A 17189-nucleotide genomic window follows, 5' to 3' on the forward strand; every position below is an offset into this window, starting at 1 on the left:
GTTCCTAACCTCCCTACACTCCAGGTCCTGCACCCTAAAGCTACAGTCTAGGTTCCCATGCCCCTGCAGTTAGTTTAAACACCCCCCAAAGAGCACTAGCAAACCTCCCCCCAAGGATACTGGTGCCCCTCAGGTTCAGGTCTACACCAGCCTGTTTATAGAGGTCCCACCTTCCCCAGAAAGAACCCCAGTTATCTAGATACCGGAATCCCTCCCTCCTGCACCATCCCTGTAGCCACGCATTTAACTGTTCTCTCTCCCTATTCCTCGACTCTCTATCACGTGGCACGGGTAACAAACCAGAGACAACAACTCTGTTTGTTCTAACTCTGAGCTTCCAACCTAGCTCCCTGAAAGCCTGCCTAACATCCTCAGCTGTCCTCCTACCTATGTCGTTGGTGCCAATGTGGACCACGACTTCGGGCTGCTCCCCCTCCCCCTTAAGGACCCGGAAAACACGATCAGAGACGTCACGTACCCTTGCACCTGGGAGGCAACATACCAAACGTGAGTCTCTCTCGCCCCCACAAAACCGCCTGTCTGTGCCTCGAACTATCGAGTCCCCAATACCTATTGCTCTGCTCTTCTCCACCCTTCCCTTCTGAGCAACGGGGACAGGCTCCGTGCCAAGGCGTGAAACCCATTGCGTACCCCTGGTAAGTCGTCCCCCCACAAGTATCCAAAACGGTATACTTGTTCTTGAGGGGGTCCCTGCACTGGCTGTTTCCTCCCAGTCCCCCTCACTGTCACCCATCTGTCTGCAATCTTTGGAGTTACTACTTCCCTAAAGCTCCCTCTGCCTCCCGAATGATCCTAAGTTCATCCAACTCCAGTTCCCTAACACTTTGATCAAGAATCAACTTGCAATTAATATTCAGGCCTGGCTTCACAAACAAGTAACAATTTGTTTTAATACAAGTGCTGCCCTCTGTCCAAAGGTCATTTTGAGCTCACATTTCACAGGTCCAAACCAAAACTGATAAGAGAGTAAAATAAAAATATTGAAAAATCAGTGAGGATTTTTAACAAGGTACAGCAAATAATTAGGAAGGAAATGAACGTTGGCCTCTATTCCAAAGAGAATCAAGTATAAAAGTAGAGAAGATGTGTTACACTTTTACAGGGCATTAGTTAGACCACAGCTCAAATAACATGCATCGTTTTGTTTCCCTTAGCCAAGAAAGTATTTAATTAACTTAATAACCAATTCAGGGAAGATTCACTCAACAAACTTTTGGGATGAATAGGTTGGGCCACTGTACATTGGATTTTAGACGACTGAAAGTGATTGTATTGATGGGACATGGTAGGATGGATGTTGAAAGGATGTTTTGCCTCATGGAGCAATTTAATCAGAGCGCATCCCCTAGTCCACCTTTGATTAACTAATGGGAACACTTGTAGTTAGTAAACATGAGAAACAAACATGTGATGGAAATGCGAATAAAACATTGTAATTGATTTAAGCTGTTTTCCTGTCACAAGATTAAGTGTACTTAGTGACCATACTTGTTCATTTCAGGGATAAAAATTTAAAAGTTTTCTGACCAAAGTAAAAGTCCTGTACTTTCTATCTGCGCACAGACTTTTAAAATTCTTTAACAACTTTGAAGAATTTGTACAACTCATTTTTTTACTACAGGAAGGAATTAACAGTTTTCTGCATTGTCCAAATGTCGAACAGTTCCTGGGAAAAAAATCGCAGATCCTGTGCAAAGGCACACTGGTGGATCACAGCCAGTAGCGCTTGTGCATGTCTATGTCTCCATATGTAAGATATCCCTGTTTACTGATGGGCCAGCTATTGTTGCTGTAGTAGCGATAGGGACTGAGCCTTGCATCTTGATGCGTGTTACTGAAGAATACTTCTTGGTGTTCTAACGTGGCATATGGAAGGTACATGCGCACTTTGTCCAAGAGATGGCCAGGCCAGAAGGCATATGGGTTGGCCTGAGCACTGGGGGTCAGGCCTGGCACTGACTGCGCCTTCACCTTCAACTTTCTGAAAAATAAAATCAACAGAAACAAATTCAGTGATTCCATCAATTTGCTTTTATCCTTTGCAGCTGACTTTACTCTGGTGGATTATGGGACTCAATTCAATCCAAAATGTTTGAACATGGATTCAAAGAGGGCTATAGCACACAAAAAAAGACCCTTTGTTGCCCATCTCTGATTACTCTTGAATTCAGTAGCTTGCTCGGTCATTTCAGAGGATAGTTAAGAGTCAACCACATTACCATGAAACTGGAGTCAGATATAGATTAGGTTGGGCAGGACAGCAGATTTCCCTCCACAAAGGGCATAGGTGAACCTGAACAGGTGCAGTGTTTACAATAATCATCAATGGTTTTCATGTTACCAGAGTCTAGCTTTTAATACCTGAATATTGTGCATTGATTGAATTTAAAATACCACCAGTTGCAAAAAAAGGAGTATGAATACCTGCCCCTTTGATCATCTGTCATAGGGAAAATGCTGGAAGTCACAGAACAACACAGGAATAGGCCCTTTGGCCCACATGTCTGTGCTGACCATGATGCCGATCTAAACTAATTCCATCTGTTACACATGGTCTGTATCCCTCTCTCCCCCGTCTATTCATATGTCTGGCTAAATGCCTCTTAAACCTTGCGAATGTATCTTCGTCAAAAATGTTCCTGGCAGCACTTTCCAAGTACTTTCCATGCTCTGTGTGAAGACCTTTCCTCGTACATTTTCCTTAAACTTTTCCATTCTCATCTGAAACCTATGCCCTCTAGTATTTGACATTTCCACCCTCGGAAAAAGATTCCGAATGCCGACATTATCTATGCCTCTCATAATTTTATATACTTTTATTAGAATACCTCTCTGCCTTCGCTGCTCTAGTGAAAACAATTCAAGTTTGTCCTACTTGCCCTAATAGCTAATACACTCCAATTCAGGCAACATCCTGGTAAACGTCTTTTGCACTCTCTCAAAGCCTCCACATGTTCCTATAGTTTGGGGACCCAAGCTACAAATATGGCATAACTAAAGTTTTATACAGCTGCAATTGACTTCCCAACTTTTATACCCAATGTCCCAATTGATGAAGACAAGCAGGCTGTATGCCTTCTTTATCATTTTACCTACTGTGTGTCATAATGAGGGAAGCTATGGACTTGGACCCCAAGATCTCTCTGCATATTACTGTTCTTAAGGGTCCTGCCATAAACTGTATACTTTCTTCTTGTATTTAACCTCCTAAAATGCATCACCTCACACTCGTCCAGATTAAAGTCCATCTACCATTTCTCCTCCAACTGTCCAGATGATCTGTTTCCTGCTGTATCCTTTGACAACCTTCCTCGCTATCCATTACTCCAATTTTCCTGTTGTCTGCAGACTGAATAATGACCACCTATATTTTCATTCAAGTCATTTGTAAAAATTACAAACAATAGAGGATCCAGCTCCAATCCTTACCAGTCATCACAGACCTCCAGTCAGAAAGAACACCCTTCCACAACTGCTTCGTTATGACCAAGCTAATTTTGTATACAATTTCCAAGGGACTTAATCTTCTGGTTCGGCCTATCATGAGGCTGAAGGAGGAAGGGAGGAGATTGCTGGGGCCTTGACAGAGATCTTTGTCTCCTCTTTCGCCACAGACATGGTCCCAAAAGACTGCAGAATCGCCAATGTTATTCCTTTGTTTCCTTTGAAGAAGGGTCACTGGACCTAAAATGTTTACTCTGCTTTCGTTCCACATATGCTGTCAGCCATGCTGAATTTTTACAGCAATTTCTGTTTTTGCTTTAGTAAAACCCATGTAGGTAACATCTATTGGTCTACCCCTCATCAATCACATTGGTCACTTCCTTAAAAGTGAGACAAGACCTTCCCTGCATTCAGCCACGCTGAATATCCCTAATAACTCCATTATTTTTCAAATGCACATAAATCCTGTTGCTAACAATCTTCTCCAATAATTCTCTATCACTGATGTAAAGCTCACGAGCTTATCATTTCCTGTATTATTCCTGTTGCCTTTCTTAAACAAAAGAACAACAGTGGAGTGTACTGCATCACACTCCTGAATTATGCCTTTTACATGCTGGACAAGTTTTGGGGAGTCAGCAGGTAAGTTGCTTGCTGCAGAATTCCTAGCCTCTGACTTTCTCATGTAGCCAATGTATGTATATAGTGAGTCCTGTTGAGTTTAGAGTCAAAGGTAACCCTCAAAATATTGTTTATTTGGGATTCATTAATAGTAAGGTTGCTGAATATCAATGTCAAGTGGGTAGCTTGTCTCTTATTATAAAAGGTCATTGCCTGGCAATTTGTGTGGCACAAATGTTACTTACCACTCCTCAGCTTAAGAGTATGGTGCTGGAAAAGCACCGCAGGTCAGGCAGCATCCGAGGAGCAGGAGAATCAACGTTTTGGGAAGGGCTTATGCCCAAAACGTCTATTGTCCTGCTCCTCAGATGCTGCCTGACCTGTTGTGCTTTTCCAGCACCACACTCTCGTCTCTGATCACCAGCATCTGCAGTCCTCACTGTCTCCTTCTTAACTCAAGCCTGGATATTGCTCAGATCTTGTTGCATTTGAACATGAACTACTTCAATTTCGATCAGAGTGTGGTGCTGGAAAAGCACAGCAGGTCAGGCAGCATCCGAGGAGCAGGAAAATCAACGTTTCCGGCACAAGGAATAGAGGCAGGAAGCCTCCAGAGATAATGAACTTCAATACCTATGGAGTCACAAATAGTGCTGAATGTTGCACAATCAATCAATCATGAGCGAACATCTCCACTTTGACCTTATGATGGAGGGAAGGTCATTGATGAAGCAGATAAAGATAGTTGGGTTTCGGACACTACCCGAGGAACTACTGCAGAGATGTTCTGGAGCTGAGATGACTGACCTCCAGCAACTACAAGCATTTTACTTTGTGCATGGCTTGACTCCAACCAATGGAGAGAGTCTTTCCCCTGATTCCAATTAACTCCAGTTTTGCCAGGGATTCATGAAGCTACACTTGGTCAGGAGTTGGCTTGATGACAAGGGCTGTCATTGTCAGTTTCCCTCTGGAATTCAGCTGCTTTGTTCACTTTTCAACGAGGGCTGTAAAGAGGTCAGGAGCTGAGTAACTGTGATAGAACCCAAACTAGGTGTCACTGAGCAGGTTCTTGCTGAGCAGGTGCTGCTTGACAGCACTGTTGATGACACCCTTCCATTAAATTAGATTAGATTATTTACAGTGTGGAAACAGACCCTTCAGCCTAACAAGTCCACACCGACCCGCCGAAGCGCAACCCACCCAGACCCATTCCCCTACATTTACCCCTTCACCTAACACTAGGTGCAATTTAGTATGGCCAATTCACCTAACTTGCACATTTTTGGACTGTGGGAGGAAACCGAGTACCTGGAGAAAACCCACGCAGACACGGGGAGAATGTGCAAACTCCACACAGTCAGTCGCCTGAGGCGGGAATTGAACCCGGGTCTCTGGCGCTGTGAGGCAGCACTGCTAACCACTGTGCCACCGTGCTGCCCATTACTTTGCTGATAACCGAGAGTAGACTGAAGGTGCAATGATAACAACTTCTCTCTCAATGTTGGCAAAACTAAAGAACATCGACTTTAGAAAGAAAGAAGAACACACCCCATCGACATCAATGGAGCGCAGGTTGAGAGGATGAAGAGCTTCAAATTCTTAGGAGTAATGATAAACAACCACCTGTTCTGGACTTCCCATATAGATATGATGGTCAAAAGTCACTACAACACCTCTTCTTCCTCAGACAGCTTAGGAAATTTACATACCCATAAGGACCCTCACCAACTTTTACAGATGCACCATAGAAAGCATACTGTCCGGGTGCATAATGGCCTTGTACAGCAATTGCTCTGCCCAGGACTGTAGGACTGTAAGAAGGTTGTGTGCACAACTTAGATCATCATGGAAGACAACCTGCCATCCATGCACTCCATTTACACCATCTCATTGCTGCTGAAAGACTACCAACATTGTCAAAGACCCATCCCAGCCTGGTAATGCTCTCCTACAACCTCTTCTGTCAGGCAGTATATACAGAAGCTTGAGCACATGCACAAGCTTCTTCCCTAGCATTATTAGACTGATGAATGGACTCTCTAACTTCAAATAATGTTGATCTTGCCTCCCATATGTCATAAAATCAAAGATTTATACAGCATGGACACAAGCCCTTTGGCTCAAACTGGTCCATGGTGCCCACTCAGCGAGTTTCAGTTGTCTGCATTTGGTCCATATCCCTCTAAACCCTTCCCATCTATGTACCTATCCAATTTTTTTTCTAAATGTTGCTATTGCACCTGCCTCAACTACTTTCTAAAGAAGGGCTTATGCCCGAAATGTCAATTCTCCTGCTCCTCAGACACTGTCTAACAGGCTGTGCTTTTCCAGCACCACACTCTCAACTCTTCAACCACCTTCCTTGCCAGCCCATTCCATATACATACCACTCTCTACGTGAAGACACTGCTCCTCAGGTCCTTCTTAAATCTTTCCCCTCTCACCTTAAACCTATGACCTCTAGTTTCCAAATCTACATCCCTGGACAAAAGACTATTTGTAGTCATCCTATCTATACCCCACATGATTTTATACACCTCAATAAGGTCATCCCTCATTCCCCTACATTCTAAGGAATAAATTCCTATCCTGGCCAACCTCTCCCTATAACTCAGGCCTACTGGGTGGCATGGTGGCACAGTGGTTAGCACTGCTGCCTCAAAGTGCCAGAGACCCAGGTTCAATTCCTGCCTCAGGCAACCGTCTGCGTGGAATTTGCACATTCTCCCCGTGTCTGCATGGGTTTCCTCCAGGTGCTCCAGTCTCCTCCCACAGTGTACAGGTGAGGTGATTTGACCATGCTAAACTGCCCCTATTGTTAGGTGAGGGGGTAAACATAGGTGAATGGGTCTGGGCGGGTTGCTCTTTAGAGGGTTGGTGTGGACTTGTTGGGCCGAAGGGTCTGTTTCCGCACTATAAGTAATCTAATCTACTAGTCCTGGCAACATGCTCGTAAAGCTTCTTTGTACTCTTTGCAGTTTAACTATGTCTTTCCTAAAACTGTACACAAGTGCGGCCTCACCAAAGACTTACACAACTGCAACATAACATCCCAACTCCTATACTCAGTGTCTTGACCGATGAAGACCAGCATGCTAAATTCTTCACCACCCTGTCTACCTATTACGCCACTTTCAAATAACTATGTACAGCGGAACCTCAATTATCCAAATTGGGCAGGGAGCATTTTGTTCGGATAATCTGAAATTCAGATAATCGAGGTTTCTCTGTACTCCTAGATCCCTCTGTTCCGCAACACTCCTCAGGATCTTACATTCTGTGCAGTGTAACCTGTACACCTCACTCTATCCAAGTTTTCTCACCCACGATCTGTATGTCATTGCTCACTGCCTATATTGCTCACACAAAAAAAGGCCTTTCGCAGTTCTTAGGTGTGCATGACAATAAATCTAACCAATCAATCGGCTTTGTTGGATTTGTCAGGCTTTTTGTGTACAGCGTCTGAGCAATTTTTCTCATTGTTGGGTAGATGCCAGTTTTCTAACTATACTGGAAGAGCTTGGTTCAGGAGCAGCAGGTTCTGCAGCACAAGTCTTCAGTACTATTGCAAGAATGTTGTCAAAGTCCATAGCTGTTCAGTAATCACAGAAACATAGGAAAGGGGTGCTGGAGTAGGCCAGTCAGCCCTTCGAGCCTGCACCACCATTCAATTCGATCACGGCTGATCATTCAATCTCAGTATCCCATTCCTGCCCTCTCCCCACACCCCTTGATCCCTTTAACCGCAAGGGCCACATCCAATCTCTCTTGAATATATCTAATGAACTGGCCCCCAGTTTCCTGTGGGGCAGAATTCCAACTCTGAGTGAAGAAATTCTTCCTCATCTCAGTCCTGAATGGTTTACCCCATATTCTTAGACTTTGACCCCTTGTTCTAGATTTCCCCAACATTAGAAACATTCCTCCCACATCTAGCTTGTCCAGTCCCATCAGAATTTTATGTTTCTATGAGATCCCCCTCACTCTTCTAAATTCCAGCAAATACAAGCCTAATTGATCCAGTCTTTCCTCAAAACTATTTGGATACAGAACTGGCTCGAAGGTAGAAGGCAGAGGGTGGTTGCTTTTCAGACTGGAGGCCTGTGACCAGTGGAGTGTCACAAGGATCGGTGCTGGGTCCACTACTTTTCATCATTTATATAAATGATTTGGATGTGAACATAGGAAGTATAGTTAGCTACTTTGCAGATGACACCAATATTGGAGATGTAGTGGACAGCGAAGACGGTTAACTCAGATTACAATGGGATCTTAATCAGATGGACCAATAGGCTGAGGAGATGGTGTTTTAATTTAGATAAATTTGAGGCGCTGCATTTTGGAAAAGCAAATCAGAGCAGGACTTATACACTTAATGGTAAGGTCCTAGGGAAGGTTGCTGAACAAAGAGTCCTTGGAGTACAGGTTCATAGTTCCTTGAGAGTAGAGTCGCAGTTAGATAGGATAGTGAAGTAGGGATTTGGTATGCTTTCCTTAATGGTCAGAGGATTGACTATAGGAGTTGGGAGATCATGTTGAAGCTGTATATGATCATTGGTTAGACCACTTTTGGAATATTGCATGCAATTCTGGTCTCCTTCCCACCAGAAGGATATTGTGACACTTGAAAGGGTTCAGAAAAGATTTACAAGGATGCCGCCAGGGTTGGAGGATTTGAGCTCAGGAAGAGGCTGAATAGGTTGGGGCTTTTTTCCCTGGAGCGTCAGAGGCTGAGGGGTGACCTTATAGAGGTTTATAAAATCATGACAGCCGTGGATAGGGTAAATAAACAAAGTATTTTGCCTGGGGTGGGGGAGTCCAGAACTAGAGGGGATAGATTTAGGGTGAGAGGGGAAAGACATAAAAGGGATCTAAGGGGAAATGTTTTCACACAGAGTGATGCATGTATGGAATGAGTTGCCAGAGGAAGTGGAGGAAGCTGGTGCAATTGCAGCATTTAAAAGGCATCTGGCTGGGTATATGAATAGGAAGGGTTTAGAGGGATATGGGCCAAGTGTTTGCGAATGGGATTAAATTACATTAGGATATCTGGTCAGCATGACGAGTTGGACTGAAGAGTCTGTTTTCATGCAGTACATCTCCATGGCTCTGTGACTATATATCAGTCACGTCATCTCAGGAATCAGTCTTCGCTGGACTGCCTCCATAATGTCCTTCCTTGATTCGGAGACCAAAATCGCATACAATAATCAAGGTGTGGCCTCACGAAGGCGCTGTATAACCACAGCAAGGCATCCTTACTCTGATACTTGTCTTGCAGGAGGAGCATGCATTAGATTTCCTCACTGCCTGCTGCAGCCGCACGCCAACCTTCAGCAACTATTCCACCCTGACACCTAGGTCTCGTTGCACCTCACCTTTTCGTAAACCGACACCATTAACAGATAATCTGCCTTCCTGTTTTTGTGATCAAAGTGGAGAATCTCACATTTATCCACATTATATTGCATTTGCTGACTATTTGCCAACTCAGCCAGTCTGTCCAAGTCACCCCGCATCCTCTTAGTATCCTCCTCATCGCGTACACTGCCACCCAACTTAGTGTCATCTGCAAATTTGGAGGTATGGCATTTAATTATTTTATCCAAATCGTCAATGTATATTGTGAACAGCTGAGGTCCCAGATCTGGACACTGCATTCACCCCACTCTGAAAAGGACTAGTTTATTCAAACTCTCAGCTTCATGTCTGTATCCAGTTTCTCCTATCGTTTCTTGATGTCACGTGAAGTGAATTGAATTGGCTGAAGACTGGGATTTGTGATGCTGGGGACCGTTACAGGAGGTTGAGATGGATCATCCACGGGGCATACCTGGCTGAAGATTGCTGTGAATGCTTTTACCTTATCTTTTGCACTGAACTGGACTCTTCCATCATTGAGGATGAAGGTATTTGTGGAGAATTTTCCTCCAGTGAGTTGTTTAATTATCAACCACCATTCACTACTGGATGCGGCATGACAGCAGAACTTAGATCTGATGCACTAGTTGTGGGATCTCTTCGCTCTATAACTTGCTGCTTATGTGGTGTGGCATGCAAGTAGTCTTGGCTGGTAATGAGGTATGTGAGGGGTATGATGTGTGTGGGTTGTGTGTGTGTGGGGGTGTGTGTGTGGTGGGTGTATGTGCGTGTGTGTGTGGGTGCATGCGTGTACCGTTGTGGTTTGTGTGCCATGTGTATGTTCAGTGGGTACATATGCATGGGGTGTGTGTGTGTTGGGGGTGTATGCATGTGGGGTGTGTGCATGTCTGCGTATTTGAGCATGTGTCAGTGGGTCTGAGTGCATGTCAATTCTCCAGAGTATTAATTATTATTTTTATTCCAGAATCTGTGGACTGATCCACCTATTTTGTGTCTGAAGTTCTATGATGTATTTATGCGAGATGAACGACACTAAGTGAACACCCCCAAAATATCACTGTTTACAGTCAGCACACTGATTCCAGAGCTTGGAGTTTATGTTTCAGCAGCTCAGCATTGCCAAGCATTAAAAACTGTAGGAGCATCACAGCAGCGCTTGCATTGGCAGCTGTATTAATCCAGAGTCAGCATTTCCAGGACAACCCGTAATAAATTGCAAGACCACTGTGCAATCACTGAGGGATGACCACAATATTCAGGTAATATTACATAAGAAATCTAACCTTTTGAACTTCACATAATCGTCGAATGTCATGTGCTGTTTCTTGTTGCTGGGTGCATGAGTTCTGCTGCCCTTCTTTTTCCTGTGACCTTTCCTGTGGGATTGGGGTAATAATGCAGTTAAATGAAAAAAAAATTAAGAAGTAATTATTTAAAATGAAGTTTGACCAAAATTGATGTTTCAAATGGAGGCACCCCCTCCCCAGCATTTTAGGCAGTCAGGTTCAATGGTCAATCTTTCACTAACATTAGTCAATACAATGTGGGAGTTTTTAGACAGAGAGACAGACTGAAGTAACCACATCTGCATTTGGTTGTCTGCTCTCATTAAGCAAAAATAAGAGTTGGACACATTGTGATGCATAACAAGAAGTGGTGTACAAATTACACAATCATACCTACTGGAGAGATACAGGTTCAAATGGGTTGGTGCAGGCAATCATGTACCCATTGAGGGAAACTGAGTGAGGGGTGAGGGGTGAGGTAGAGAATGATGTCCTGCTGAAACTGGTTTCTCTGATAGTATTAATCAGCATTCTACCTTGTGTATAAGTCTGTCTTGAGGATAGCCAGATGGGGAATAGGGTATCTTGGCACAGGAGACTGTCCAAAAGTGTGACAGTGGAGAAGAGAGCAGAATATTGAACTACCCAGACATCAACTGGGATATCGCAAGAGTATGGATATAGAATGAAATGGTTTGAGAATTTGAGAATTTTGGAGAATTTGACCACATAGAGGCAAAAGGTTTTTAAGTTTAGAAAGGCATCACGTGTTGGCCCAGTTTTGGTGGGCCAAAGGGCCTGTTCGGTAATGTTCTTTGAATCTCCGTGTATTAAGTGGACAATAGGTGAAGAAAGTACAGATGAAATTGGATACAGGAAACCACAAAGCTTTTGCATGATGAAAATCTGTAAATTTGTAATTTACATAATCGATACACTATTGTATTCCTTTAACGGAACATACCCTCTACATTAAAGAAGATATTCTTGACATCAAAGGGTAGAAATTTAGAAAACAAAAATTGTGTTAAAATTACATAGCATGTTTGCTCATTGTCTTCTAAAATATTAAAACTTTTAGTAAAGGGCACAGGGATACGGGATGGTGAGTATAATAAGCTCACAAAAGAGGCAAATGATAGATGTGAGAATGACATTGTTACAGTTAATATTTAAGTCTGGCTTGTCAATGCAGATAGTGGTCATGGATTTCAAGGGATAAAGAAAAATGTTCGTTTTACGTTTTACAGATCTGGCAAGCAGATTTTGTCAGACATCAATAGTAAAAGGAAAAACAATAAGAAAATAATTGTGGCTGTGATAATTGAAAAGTGGATGGGACCACCAGCTAAGTTTCTTACTGAAAATAGGGAGTGTTTGAGAGTGATGAATTTAGTGCTCTGTGTGAGAATGAATAGAATAATTATGGATCTGGCAGCAGAAAGTCCTTTTTGCTGTTGGAGTAATGCAGTAAAATGGTACATAAGATTTTGACAGACCAGCCAAACTGTAAATTAATGTCTGCACCTCAACACAGCGACTCAGTGGTTAGCACTGCTGCCTCAAAGCGGCAGTGACCAAGGCTTGATTTTGCCCTGGGATGATTGCCTGTGAGAAGTTTGCACATTCTCTATATGTGTGCATGGGCGTCCTCCTGGGACTCCGGTTTTCTCCCACAGTCCAAAGGTTGTGCTAAATTGCCCCTTGGTGTAAAGGCTGGGTGGATTAGCTGTAGAAATGCAGGGTTACAGGGTCGAGAACAAAGAACATCACAGCACAGGAGCAGACCCTTCACAGCCTTCCACACCTGCGCCTATCCATATCCCCTATTTAAATCTGCTGCCTATCTTTATCTTCTAAGGAACTATATCCCTTTGCTCCCTGTCCATTTCATGCATCTGTCCATATACATCTTAAATGACACTATCGTTCCTGTCCCAACCACCTCCGCTGGCCCCCTTTGCGTAAAGAACTTTCCACGTATATCTCCCCTAAATCTGTCCCCTCTTATTTTGAACTCGTGACCTCTAGTAATTGAGTTACCCACTTTGGGAAAATGTTTCTTGCTATCCACCCTGTCTACACCTCATGATTTTGGAGGCCTCAATCAGGTCCCCTCTCAAACTCCTTCTTTCCAATGAAAATAATCCTAATTTACTCAACCTCTCCTCATAGCTGGCACCCTCCATACCAGACAACATCCTTGTGAACCTCCTCTGCACCCTCTCCAAAGCATCCACATCCTTTTGGTAATGTGGCGACCAGAATTGTATGCAGTATTTCAAATGTGACCGAACCAAAGTCTTATATATGACTGCCAACTTTCATACTCAATACCCTGTCCAATCAAGGAAAGCATGCAACTCTACCGATCTGCACTGCCACCTTCAGGTAACAATGAATCTGAACTCCCAGATCCCTCTGTACAGCAATTTTCCCCAAGACTTTTGCATTTACAGTATAGTTCATTCTGGAATTGCATCTTCCAAAACACATCACCTCGTATTTATCCGGATTGAACTCCATCTGTTATTTCTTTGCCCAACTCTCCAATCGATCTATATTCTGCTGTATTCTCTGACAGTCCCCTTCACTATCTGCTACTCCACCAATCTTAGTGTCATCTGCAAACTTGCTAATGAGGCAACCTACACCTTCCTCCAAATCATTTATGTATATCACAAACAACAGTACTCCGAGCACAGATCCCTGTGGGACACCACTTGTCACAGTTCTCCATTTTGAGAAGCTCCCTTCCACTACTACTCCTTGTCTCTTATTGTCCAACCAGTTCTGTATCCATCTAGGTAGAACACCCTGGACCCCACCTTCACCTTCTTCATCTGTCTACCATGGGGAACTTTATCAAATGCCTTGCTAAAGTCCATGTATATGACAGCTACATCCCTTCCATTATCAATCAACTTTGTCACTTCTTCAAAGAATTCTATTAGGTTTGTAAGACATGACTTTCTCTGCACAAAACCATGCTGTCTATCAATGATAAGCCCATTTTCTTCCAAATGGGTATATATCCTATCCCTTAATATCTTCTCCAGTAGCTTCCCTACCACTGATGTCAGGCTCACAGGTCTGTAATTGCCTGGATTATCCCTGTTACCCTTCTTAAACAAGGGGACATTAGCAATTCTCCAGTCCTCTGGGACCTCATCCATGTTCAAGGATGCTGCAAACATAACTGTTAAGGCCCCAGCTATTTCCTGTCTCACTTCCCTCAGTAACCTGGGATAGATGCCAACCGGACCAGGGGACTTGTCCACCTGAATGCCTTTTAGAGTACACAACACTTCCTCCCATCTTATGCCAACTTGACCTAGAGTAATCAAAGATCTATCCATAACCTCAACATGCGCTATGTCCCTCTCCTCGGTGAATACAGATGCAAAGTACTCATTAAGAATCTCACCCATTTTCACTGACTCCACACATAACTTTCTTCCTTTGTCCTGGAGTGGGCCAACCCTTTCCCTAGTTACCCTCTTGCTCCTTATATAGGAATAAAAGACTTTCGGGTTTTCCTTAACCCTGCCCGCTAAGGATATCCACTGATCCCTTTTTGCCCACTTAATTCCTCATTTCAGATTGGTCCTACATTCCCGATATTCATCCAAAGCTTCATCTGTCTTCAGTCGCCTAAACCTTATGTGCACATCCTTCTTCCTCTTAACTAGTCTCCCAATTTCACCTGTCATCCTTGGTTCCCCAATCTTGCTATTTCTATCCCTCATTTTCACAGGAACATATTCTACCTGAACACTAATTAACCTCCCTTTAAAAGCCTTCCACTTATCGAATGTGGATTTCCCTTCAAACAGCTGTTCCCAATCTATATTCCCCATCTCCTGACGAGTTTTGGTATAGTTGGCCTTCCCCCAGTTTAGCACTTCCTTTAGGACCACTCTCATCCTTGTCCATGAGTTTTCAAAAACTTATGGAATTGTGATCACTATTCCCACTGAAACTGCAACCACCTGGCTGAGCTCATTTCCTAACAGCAGGTCCAGTATGGCCCCTTCCTGAGTTGGACTACTTACATACTGCTCTAGAAAACCCTCCTGGATGCTCCTTACAAATTCTGCACCATCCAGACCTCTAACACTTAATGAATCCCAGTCAATGTTTGGAAAATTAAAGTCTCCCATTACCACCACCCTGTTGCTCCTACATCTTTCTATGATGTCTCTACGTATTTGTACCTCTATCTCACGTTCGCTGTTGGGAGGCCTGTAGTACAATCCCAACATTGTTTCCGCACCCTTCTTATTTCTGAACTCTGCCTATATTGCCTCACTGCTCAAGTCCTCCATTGTGCCCTCCTTCATTACAGCTGTGATATCTTCTTTTATCAGTAATGCAACTCCTCCACCCTTTTTACCTCCATCTCTATCGCGCCTGACGCATCGATATCCTGGAATATTTAGTTGCCAATCATGCCCTTCCCTCAAGTGTCAGTAATAGCAATAACATCTTACTCTCAGGTACAAATCCAAGCCCCAAGCCTTACCTACTATACTTCTCGCATTAAAACAAATGCACCTCAGACCACCAGTCCCTCTGCGTTCGCCCTCCGCTTCCTGCCTACTCTTCCCCTTAGTCACGCTGACTTCATTATCTAGTTAGGTAGGGGACTAGGTCTGGGTGAGATGTGCTTCAGGGGGTCAGTGTTGACTCAACAGGCGAAATGGTCAGCTTCCACACTGTAGGGATTCCATGATTTGAATCAATGAGGTTGGTAGTCTCAAAGGACAACGGCCAGAAGTGGTTAGCAAAATCAAATGCCTGTGAGATAGGTCAAATCAGTGAATAAATATGACTATTATAAATACAGCTGGGAAGGCCACTGGAAAATACTAAACCTGGATGAATGCACAGAAGGTTGGTGTCATTGATTGGGAACATGAAGTACAAGCATGGAAGGCAAGAAAATAGTGTAATCTCAAACACTGGGTCTGGGAATGAACATTTCATGAGAAAGAGATCTTAAATCATTGAAATAAATACTGCGGATAGGTCACATAGTAGCAGCCTAGAAGGCAAAATAAAGGATGTAATTTAACAGGGACAAGAAACATTGGGTCAGATTTTCCCCTGGTTGGGCAGTTGTAGTGCAGAGTTAGAATTGGTAAAGTGCACGGGGACCCTGTGGAATCTCCTCAGTTGCAGGATTCCTTCCCTTCTGAAGGAATTACCCAGAAGATCAAGTTTTCCCTGGACAATTTCACTATGCTCAGAACATAGTGGCCTCACAGCACCAGAGACCCGGGTTCAATTCCCGCCTCAGGCGACTGACTGTGTGGAGTTTGCATGTTCTCCCAGTGTCTGCGTGGGTTTCCTCCGGGTGCTCCGGTTTCCTCCCACAGTCCAAAAATGTGCAGGTTAGGTGAATTGGCCATGCTAAATTGCCCATAGTGGTAGGTGAAGGGATAAATGTAGGGGAATGGGTCTGGGTGGGTTGCGCTTTGGAGGGTCGGTGTGGGCTTGTTGGGCCGAAGGGCCTGTTTCCACACTAAGTAATCTAATCTAACATTACAAACCTCTCCATAAAAACATTGGAGACTTCAGATAGTTATGATGAAATTAAATAAAATACATAGGTAAACACCGGAGTAATTATTAAATTGATCCCATAGCTAACCCACCACTCCCACCACTTATACCCACATGCCCTAACCGGCAACCCTACCGCACCAAACGTTCATCCCAGGACCAAACAAACCCTGGCCCAAACCACTGAATCCCCTCGTCCAGGCACGGACCTAAACTAAACTAGATCCAATCTGACCCCATGCCCATACCACTGCCACCAGACCCAATCTGACACCACTGCGGCCCAATCTGACCATCTGTTCCCTTCTACCAAACTATCCTGATTCAATCCAACCCTCATCAACCTGCCAGACTCTACCCAAGCCTGTGTTGCTAATCTAAATCTCCTTGATGCAACATCTAATCTCCTTCCGCCACTGCCAAACCAAATTGTTTCCGTCCACCCCGACCCTAAACATTTACCTGCTCTCTTGTGGCCTTGCGCTATCCCCACCCCACCTAGCACTCTACTTATTTCGCACCCTATCTCTATCCATTTGTTATCCTGGCATCCAACCTCCCCTTAGCATATTACATCCCTGGCAACTTTATCCTCCTATCTACTTAGCAGTCAATAATCACAGCAACCTAACATCACCCTTAGCTTATTTTATTTTTACACTTGACAGCAGACTGGCTGTCTGAAACATTTATATTTTAGATTACGGCTGCTTACTGCTGTGAAAAGCAGGAATGGTTTGACAGATCTGTGCATCAGAATGGAAGTGCGCCTTTGCTTTTCAGAAGGTGGCCTGATCAGAATACGGTTTATATCGAACTTCCTTTTCTCATATATAAAAAAAGTGAGTAGCTACTTGTGTGGGA

General features: G+C 43.8%; 1 protein-coding gene across 2 annotated transcripts in view; it reads right to left on the reverse strand.

Annotated features, from left to right (window-relative positions):
- Nucleotides 1-242: 242 nt before the first annotated feature.
- The window catches only part of efcab12 (EF-hand calcium binding domain 12), a 61202-nt gene continuing 44255 nt past the window's right edge, over nt 243-17189 (reverse strand). The window contains exons 6-7 of one of the 2 annotated variants that reach the window (XM_043708416.2): nt 10755-10847; nt 245-2002 (exon numbers count right to left, since the gene is read on the reverse strand). In XM_043708416.2, the coding sequence (XP_043564351.2) occupies nt 1732-2002; nt 10755-10847 (364 nt within the window). In that variant the 3' untranslated portion in view covers nt 245-1731. Of the gene's footprint in view, nt 2003-10754; nt 10848-17189 lie in introns of both variants that reach the window. The other variant, XM_087994560.1, reaches the window with a different exon arrangement.

Source organism: Chiloscyllium plagiosum, unplaced genomic scaffold (assembly GCF_037043375.1).
Source record: "Chiloscyllium plagiosum isolate Xiang-an unplaced genomic scaffold, Cpla_swu_hap1 HiC_scaffold_14, whole genome shotgun sequence".
NCBI lineage: Eukaryota > Metazoa > Chordata > Chondrichthyes > Orectolobiformes > Hemiscylliidae > Chiloscyllium > Chiloscyllium plagiosum.